General features: G+C 34.7%; 2 protein-coding genes across 4 annotated transcripts in view; both read left to right on the top strand.

Annotated features, from left to right (window-relative positions):
* Positions 1–3,606, top strand: part of LOC112161778 (regulator of G-protein signaling 7) — an 84,621-nt gene extending 81,015 nt beyond the window's left edge. For both annotated transcript variants that reach the window (XM_024297228.2, XM_036215677.1), the window contains exons 16-18: positions 1,170–1,259; positions 1,755–1,791; positions 2,872–3,606. In XM_024297228.2, the coding sequence (XP_024152996.1) occupies positions 1,170–1,259; positions 1,755–1,775 (111 nt within the window). In that variant the 3' untranslated portion in view covers positions 1,776–1,791; positions 2,872–3,606. The remainder of the gene's footprint in view (positions 1–1,169; positions 1,260–1,754; positions 1,792–2,871) is intronic.
* Positions 3,607–4,086: 480 nt separating this feature from the next.
* grem2a (gremlin 2, DAN family BMP antagonist a) overlaps positions 4,087–9,361 on the top strand; it is an 11,027-nt gene continuing 5,752 nt past the window's right edge. Inside the window, exon 1 of one of the 2 annotated variants that reach the window (XM_036215676.1) lies at positions 4,087–4,521. The gene's annotated coding sequence lies outside the window, so the exon portion shown is untranslated. Of the gene's footprint in view, positions 4,529–9,361 lie in introns of both variants that reach the window. The other variant, XM_024296500.2, reaches the window with a different exon arrangement.

The raw sequence follows: 9,361 nt of genomic DNA, 5'->3' as shown, positions 1-9,361 counted from the left end.
TGTTGGTCTTAAGTCCAGCAAACTCTCATCTTTGTCACGTAGGTTCTGGTTAGCAGTCCAGGAACTGAAGAAACGTCCCATCAGAGAAGTTCCAACGAGAGTTCAGGAAATCTGGCAGGAGTTTTTGGCTCCTGGGGCCCCCAGCGCCATCAACGTGGACTCCAAAAGCTACGACAAAACCACCCAGAATGTCAAAGATCCCGGACGCTACGCCTTTGAAGATGCACAGGTAACAATTGATCGACCATTATTTCTGACATTAAAGCTTGTGGGCTATGTTTTCATCTTTTATAATAATTAAAAAAAATAGAGTTCACCTAATATTTTAGCACCATGCTAACGTTTTTCACTAATGCATTATCTACTAAGGTTTTTATATGCTAATTTTGTGCTTAGCTCATATTTTAGCAACAGGCTAACATTTTTGGCTAATTTGTTATCTACTGAGGATTTCTATAGGCTAATTTCTCATATAGCTAATATTTTAGCACAGTGCTAATGTTTTTGGAAAATTTTTATCTACTTAGGATTTTATAGTCTAATATGTTGTTTGGCAAATATTTTAGCACTAAGCTAACGTTTTTAGCTAATTTGTTATCTACTGATTTTTTTATAGGCTAATTTGTCATTTAGCTAATATTTTAGCAACATGCTAATGTTTTGGGCTAATTTGTTATCTACTGGGGGGTTTTTAGGCTAATTTAGAGTTTAGCTTTTTTTAGCAACAGGATAACATTTTAACTAATTTAGTTTACAGAGGAATTTTTGGCTATTTTGGAATTTAGCTAGTATTCAAGCAACAAGCTAGCTTTTTTTTGGCAAATTTGGTATCTACTTAGGTTTTTAAGCTAATTTGGAGTTAAGCTCACATTTAAGCAAAACACTAAACCTTTTTGAAAAATTGGCATGTATTAGAGATTTTTACGCATTTTTATTACAACATTTTCAGAAATTTAGTTCAATTTCAGCGCTCTTTTATGGTTCTGTAACAAAATTTCCAGTTTTTTAGCAATTTTTGCATTTTCAGCAAATCCCTTCAGCAATTAGAGTAATTTCAGCAAAAATCTTCGGCACCTTCAGTGACACAGTCACACTAGCATTACTGCAGGTAGTTGCATTTGTTTTTTCTATTTGTGTCCATTTCTTAATATTTTGTGTTTCTTCCACAGGAACATATCTACAAATTAATGAAGAGTGATTCTTACAGTCGTTTCATCCGTTCCAGTGCCTACCAGGAGCTATTACAGGCTAAGAAGAAGGTACAAACAAGACTTTAGTGAATGAGATCTGCCAAATTGATAGTAGAATTATCTGCAAAAAATTCTCATTTGTGGAAAAATGGACACCAGAGTGTTGGTGTGTGTGGAAAAAACAAACGGATCGGCTTCTCTGACAGTTTGTTTAAGGTGTGGAGCAGTGAAACGGTTGATCAGGATCCATGTCAGACTCGCAGACAGCACTATTAATAGTAGAAAATCAGGGGTTGTCACAATATGACAAATAATTTGAAATTAGACTGGTGTATATCTGTGCTTGAAGCCTCCTGTGTCTCACACCTCCTACACACTCCCTGTCTGTCATGCTGGCAAAGACGATTTAAGTATTATGCCTTATTTGTTTTTTTTATTTTTTATTATTCAGCACCAGCCTCTGTGAATGTGTTTGTTTTTGTTTGCTGTTAAATTAAAAAGATAAAATTAAAAAAAATATATACCAGTTTTATGCCCTAAAAGTCTGTTATTCTGTCTCCACAGAAAAGTAAGAACTTGTTCTAAAGGCTCTCAATCACAGGTAACGTCCAGTTCACTTTATTTACCATCTGAAGATGGTATAATATGCTCATGGCTAGTTTTGACAATAATATTGCCAAATTCAAATTTTGTTTTAGAATAGAAGTCACATTTATTCTAATTTATTTCAATTTTTCATTAAAATTAGCTTAACAATTAAGTATTTATTTACTCACAGTTAAAAAACCAAGTTCAGAATTGATGCATAAAGGGTTTTCTTTTGATATATTCGTATGTATCTAACATTTAAAGTAAATTTCTGATATTTTTAAAATTTTTATCAAATAAAATGGTAATTTATAGTTAAAATGCACAGATTACCAGTTTGGCATCTAGCCTTATATGTATGACAATAGTTAGGTTTGAGAATAATATTGCTAAATTGAAAAATGTTTTAAATTTTTTCTTGAATACATTTATTCTATTTCTTTTTTCCCTATTTTTATAAAAACATTTCTTAAAAAATAACTTCTTATGTACGCACAGGTGAGAAACTAAATGTAGAATTGATACAAAAAGGGTTTCCTTTTGATATATTTGTTTATATGTTAGCAAAATAATAGTTTGAAAGGAAAAATAATTCACAAAATAACACATTTAAAGGAAATTTTTACAAATAAGTAAATTTTTTAACTTTTTCATCAATAAAAGTTAATTTATAGTTAAAATGCATGGAGTAATAGTTGATATTTAAGCTTAAATGTATTCAGTTGACTTATTTTACCCTTTAAACCATTGAAAAGAGGAAAAAAGTCTTTTTTTATATCACTTTCACTTAAATTATTTTTTTATTCCACTTCTTTTTAAATAAATGCATTGTAAATCTATTTTTTAACCTATTATTTGGCTAAAAGTAACAATAAGATTCATAAAATCATAGACAAAATCATTACATTCCTATTTTTTATTATCTTTTTGTAGCAAACTATGAAAATAAATGTAAATAAATTAACTGATAAAGTGTCTTTTTCTTCCCAATATAACAAAATAAAGCCTGAAATGTCAGAAATAGATAGAAAAATCCTGTATTTCTGCATTTCCCGTCTGCAACAGCCTGTTTATTCTGTGTTCTCTCGTACAGGGGGAACCACGGGCACACAGAAGGATTGACGACTCGTGTGCCATCATGCTAAAATCAATCCCCCCCTTTCTCTGGGACACGGCGAGGGCGAGCCTCCCATCTCTTCATCATCTCTGTCTGTCGTCCGCTCTCAGCTCAGCCAGACGTTTGTCTGTTGTCCACCGGATGTTGCATGTCCACGGAGAGGACGCTCCCGCCCCTCTCCGCTCTTTCCGTACCTGATATAGTCCAGTTTTTTTCGGAAAGGAAGGACTTGTGACGACGCTGGCAGAAAGTAAAAATCCAGTTCTTTCCAGCACTGACGCTGAAGCCCTTTTCTCTCTCGCTTCCTCCTGAAACGACGTCCGAGAGAAAAAACAGAAAAAATAAAAATATGATAAATCTCTCCACATGATGTCAGGATACACTTTGTTGCGCTATGGGAAGTGTTGTGCAGAATGAATATACAATATATATATATGGACATATATATATTATGATTCTGATTTGTATTATTTCTTGTGCATTTATTTATTTATTTGGCTTTGAATTCTTTTATTGCACTACAATAATTAGCACGTTTTCTCATTGCCACCTGTAAAGTCAGATTTTCAAAAGAAGAAGATAAAAAAAAACAAAGTGTCCTGTCTTATGTAGAACATAAATCTTTGTTATTCTTTCCTGTATTTATTTTTATACCATATTTAAAGACACTTTTACTTACTTGTATTATTAAAGTTGGCCCTCTATATGTAACAATTGTCTGTTTTTTAATTTTATTTAGTCAGATTTTAAACATACTTATATTAAGGTAAAATGACCAAAATAAAATGCTTTTATTGTTAATTTTTTTCAACATTTTTGACTAATTTAGTGTTTTTTAAAGTTGTCTATTCCCAGCACTTCTCCTTTCCACCACTAGAGGGTAATACGCTGTTTCCGACTGCCTGGTTTGCTGGTGTGGAGACCTCCTCAGGACAGATCTGCAACATAGATGAAACTTTGCAGAAGTGTCATCCTGCAGAGAAACTTCCATTTTTGACTCTTTGATGACAAAAATGACCAGTAGAGTCACATACAGGAATGTAATTGTCCCAGACATCAGGATTTATGGAGTTTAAAACTTTACTGTGAAGTCTTTTTATAGCAGCAGCAGCAGATGATGATTTAGTGTTGGAGATTTGCAGGGAAACATTGATTTTTTTCATCATCTCTTATGGCACAAACGGAAAAACTCATTTTAGAATTGATGATAAAAGATTTTGAAGTGAAAGGGGAAAACAAATTTTTTTCCATTTGTTCAAATAAGAGGAGAGGGACCTGAATGGAAGCAACACACTGACCTGGGCCAATAGGAGGAGAAAAACCCTCCCAGTCTGGAAGGAGGAGGTGGGGTGGCTGGCATTCAAACTTATTCAGGCTCCAACTCTCTCCAAGACCGTCTCCACAGCACTTACGTTCAGAAACTGGAGATTCTCTCTTCTGAAGCCAAAATCCTACGACGGATTTGACACAATGGGACGCTGAGGAACTCGCTGAGGATCTCTGCGAGCCTGAGGATACTACAGATTATGTCGCCATGGAAACCGAAACCTGGAAGCGGACGCAAGGACCATTGAAGGTGGACGAGCGTTCCTGACTGCATCGCCGGCTGATTATCTGCCCACTGCGGTGAGAGGTACATGAGCCGCGTTTCTCTGCGATTGCTCTGCAGTTAAACACTTATTAAAAGGCTTTTAAAACAACTCACCCGTGCGAGCACGGTATAATTTCAGCTGTCAAACTAATGAAACTGTACATTTTTAAGGGTCAATGGGGAGAAAAGCTGCTGGACTGACACCCAAGCGTGAGACTTTGGCGACTTCTTGAACGACACGACCGTGTAATTGGAACCGCGGGGGCTTGACGGCTATTTCATCTCTGGGCAAACAGAGATGGTTTGATTCCCACCCAGTGTAGGAATCTACACGTTCTAGACACTTTAAGGTGTCCTGGATATGCCTGTGTGCTGAATGACTATAATTAGTGGCTGGAGGTTGTAGATAATTAGTGTTATGAGGGAGAAAATTAGTGAGCGATGACAGAAAGTTGCGCTCGGAAAGATTAACAGTCTGCTTCGGTTCTCCAGTGAACAAGAAAAACAAAACGAGACTTAATGACACACACGGCTAACCTGTATTTTTCATGTAGGACATAATCTTTATTAACTCTTTTGTGTGTGCGCCGATGTGGCTTTGGCATTATCGGTGAATACATGCGCCCGAGCGAGTGTTGGTTTCTACCACGCGTGTGCGGTGGACGGCGGTAGCCTGATCCTGCTTACGGCTCCAGTGACTGCACAAGCTTGTACAGTCAAAGAGGATTTAGCTCACAGACGCACTGAAATATGAAAAAAAAAACTGGCATTGATGGGAAATCTACAACTTTAAATGACCCAATTAAAAGGTTAAAACAGCATTTTATGGGAAAAAGGTTAATTACACTGTAAAAAGTGAAACGTTGGATCAAGTTCCATTATTTGTTACATTTAAAAATATTAGTTTTTATTAAATTAAAATTTTAAGTTGTTTGTATTTGATGAAAACGTAATAAATGTAATACATTTTTAAAAACTTTTGTTAACTGATTCAACGTTTCACTTTTTACAGTGTATTTGGTGAAGATTAAGTCAAACTTAAGTTATAATTTAAAGACATATGCATTAAAACACTTTTTTAGCTTAACACCAAAGGGAGTAAATGGGGATTTTTAGGTCTAAAATATTTCAACAGTCAAAGAATTTAAGGAAAGGGAAGCTTTTGTCAATTTCTGCAGGTAAAATAGTATCATTGTAATCTTCTGTACACTGTAAAAAATGAAACGGATACATTTTTTAAAAAGTTCTGCATTTTTTTACATTTCAAATAAAACTTTTGAGTTGAGTTATACAAACTAATAACTTTAAATGCAACAAATTACAGAAATTTTAAAAATTATTTCACCATTTCAATTTTTTACAGTGTACAGATGCTATATAATACTTTTGAGTTGAGTTAACCATGAACTCAACATTTCTAATTTGATACAAACTAATTTTAAATGTAACAAATAACAGAACTTTTGGTAATTGATCCAACTTATAACTTTTTTACAGTGTACAGACGCTTTCATAAAACTTTTGAGTTAACTTAATAACTCCAAATCGAATTTGACACAAACTAATAACTTTAAATGCAACAAATACCAGAACTTTTTAAATTAATCCAACGTTTCACTTTTTACAGTGTACAGATGCTATATAATACTTTTGAGTTTAGTCAACATCAACTCAAAATTTAAAATTTGATACAAAATAATTTTAAATGTAACAAATTACAGAACTTTTGTTAATTGATCCAACTTATAACTTTTTTACAGTGTACAGACGCTTTCATAAAACTTGAGTTAAATTAACCTAAAATTTTAATTTGATACAAACTAGAAATTTTAGTTGTAACAAATTACAGAACTTATGTTAATTGAATCAACATTTCACTTTTTACAGAGTAAAGATGCCATCATAAGACTTTTGAGTTTACTTAACCATCAACTCAAAATTTGAATTTGATACAACTAATAATTTTAAATGTAACAAGTTCATAAAACTCAATTGATTCAATGTTTCACTTTAGCGGTGTATTTGATGACAATTACTTCAAACTTCAATTATATTTTAAAAACAGATCCATTTAAAATATTTTAGCTAAACATCAAAGGTAGTAAAAGGGGATTTTTGGCATAAAGAATTTGAGAAAAGAAGCACCTTTGTTGATTTCGACAGGTAAATAGTATCACCACAATCCTCAGTAACCCCCATGTTATCATAGAATTTGTCCACTGAAAAAATTGAAACGTTAATTAATTAATAAAAGTTCTGCAATTAAAATTATTAGTTTGAATCAAAAGAAACTTTTGAGTTAAATTAACCATCAACTCAAAAATTAAAATATTATACAAACTAATAATTTTAAATCTAAAAAATTACACAAATTACTTTTGTTAATTGATCCAACGTTTCACCTTTTTCAGTGTACGGATGCTATCATAAAACTTTCATGTCTAGTTAATTAACTCAGAATTTAAATTTGGTTCAAACTAATAAATTTAAATGCAACAAATTACAAAACTTTTGTTAATTGATTCAACGGTTTACTTTTTACAGTGTATGTGATTGGCTTCCCGGGCTCTTCAAAGTTGATTTTACCCTCAACTCAATAAATAAACTAATAAATAAACTAATAATTTTAAATTCAACAAATTGAAGAAGTTTTTCTGAACTGATCCAACGTTTCACTTTTTTTTAGTGTACAGATGCTATCATAAAACTTCGGAGTAAGGCTAGTCACCAACTACAAATCTAAATTTATACAAATTAACAATTTTAAATATAACAAGTGACAGAAAATTTGTGAACTGATTCAACGTTTCACTTTTTTCAGTGTACGGATGTTATCATAAAACTTTTGACTTGAGTTAACCATCAACTTAAAATTAAAAATGGAAACAAACTGAATTAATTGATGTTGAATGATTTAAAATGCAACAAAGTACAGAACTTTTGTGAATTGATCCAACGTTTCACTTTTTACAGTGTACAGATCCCATCATAAAGCTTAAGTTTAGTTAATCAACTCAAAATTAAAATTTGATACAAACTAATATTTTTGAATGCAACAAATTACAAAACTTTTGTTAATTGATTCAACGTTACACTTTTTACAGTGTACAGATGTTATAGTAAAACTTTTGAATTAACTATGAACTCAAAATTGGAATTTGATACAAACTAATAATTTTAAATGCAACAAATGACAGAACTTTTGCTAATTGATCCAACGTTTGACTTTTTTCAGTGTAATTGCCGCTCACTCTCCCCCTTTAAACACTTTCTGTCACTGAAAGTATTATATCTGAGCTGCTAGTCATTATCAAGATGAATTGTGGTAACAAATCGCTGCCCAAAGTGCTTAAATAGCCTCTTGGCAAAGCTGGCATTGAAATGCATTTCCAAAAAAGAAGCCCCGCCCCTCCAAAACCCCCACCAATTGCTAACGACCCAACGGTCAAGTGTAGCTGGGAAAAGTACAATCCGCAAACACAGATAATGACACGGTTTCTTTGTGTGTAATTGCCACAGAGTGAACCGTTCATCGCTCGTTTTGCACACGGCACATCCTGTCTGTGTAGCAGCACGCACGCATGCGGTCGCTTCCGTGCGCACGCTAGCGCCGCTATCTGTGTGTGAGCTGCACGGTGAATTAAATGCCGTTTTACTGTAATTAACTGCACTTACCAGTCGCTTTTGGAGACTCCGTGACGCATAAATAATTGAGGCGTCAGGTTTTGTTTGTTTTAAAACCCACCTTTGAAGAGCCTGGGAAGCCAATTAAGGTGGTTTTGTGAAACGCTACAGTTAGAAGGCCTGGAAGTGAAACTATTTTTAAAAAAAAAGTGCCGTCAAAGGCTGCCATGACTAATTGTAAAAAGGAACAATTGCAGACAAAAAACATTACCATGGCATTATCGTGCCATTCTGAAAAACAAAACATAGCGAGCTCCCCCTGATGATAATAGCTATTTTCCAAAAGGCTTGTGTCTACCTCAGCACTCTCTCGGGTATTTGTAATTTCATTAGAGGTTTGAATTATGGAACCAAGGTCTGCCACAGTTCAGTGAAGCAAATCCAAAGAATTTGTGGTTGGGGGTAAAACATGAAGCTGTGTTTATGGACAATATTAGTGTTTAGCAGGGAGAAAGGTCCACTTCAGCCCCGTCTCACCATTAAAACACCAAACCACAGTCTCCTCCAGACTCCGGGACGGCCGGATGATTAATGCCAACAAGAAATATAGAGACAAGCAGCTTATGGAGAAACATGCAATTGAAGGGGAAGGGATGTGTGCAGTCCGTGGCGCCCTGGCGGGGGTCATCCGTCCTAAAGCCCCCCCATCACTTTTGTCTAACCACTAACTACCCACCCATCTACCTCAAGACTCCTTTAAAGCCACTTAATCCCTACCCCAAAACCACAGTTTGTCTTGCAACGGGGATTGATGAGGGAAGCCTCCAGAGCGATTATCCATAGGCCCAATTGGGGAGGAAGTTGGCTCATCTGTCATCTCATGTACACAGAGAGTTCCCCGCCGAGTCCCCGAAGTTTGGTCAAAAAAAAGAGAAAAACTGACAGTCGGACGAATGGTTTATCTCTGGATGAATCAGCGGGTGGTGGAAGGAACCCGCAGGAGGTTTTTGGGGGGAATTGTGTGACCTCATTACAGGTATGTGCGGAGGAAAAGATTCCTCAAATTCATGCGACATCTCCGTTTGACGAGTAAACATCTGCTGTCTCGCTTGCATCAAGTGGACGGAGATAGAAGGGCATAAAAAGATCATTAAAGTCCCCTGTGACTTTTTATTTAAATAAAAAACGTTTCCAGAAGTGTTTTAATTATGAAGTTTAGAGCCAAAATCCCAAAACTTAAATGTCTTAAAA

This window comes from Oryzias melastigma, linkage group LG15, assembly GCF_002922805.2.
Source record: "Oryzias melastigma strain HK-1 linkage group LG15, ASM292280v2, whole genome shotgun sequence".
In the NCBI taxonomy this organism is placed as follows: Eukaryota; Metazoa; Chordata; class Actinopteri; order Beloniformes; family Adrianichthyidae; genus Oryzias; species Oryzias melastigma.
This window is presented reverse-complemented; position numbering and strand designations above follow the sequence as displayed.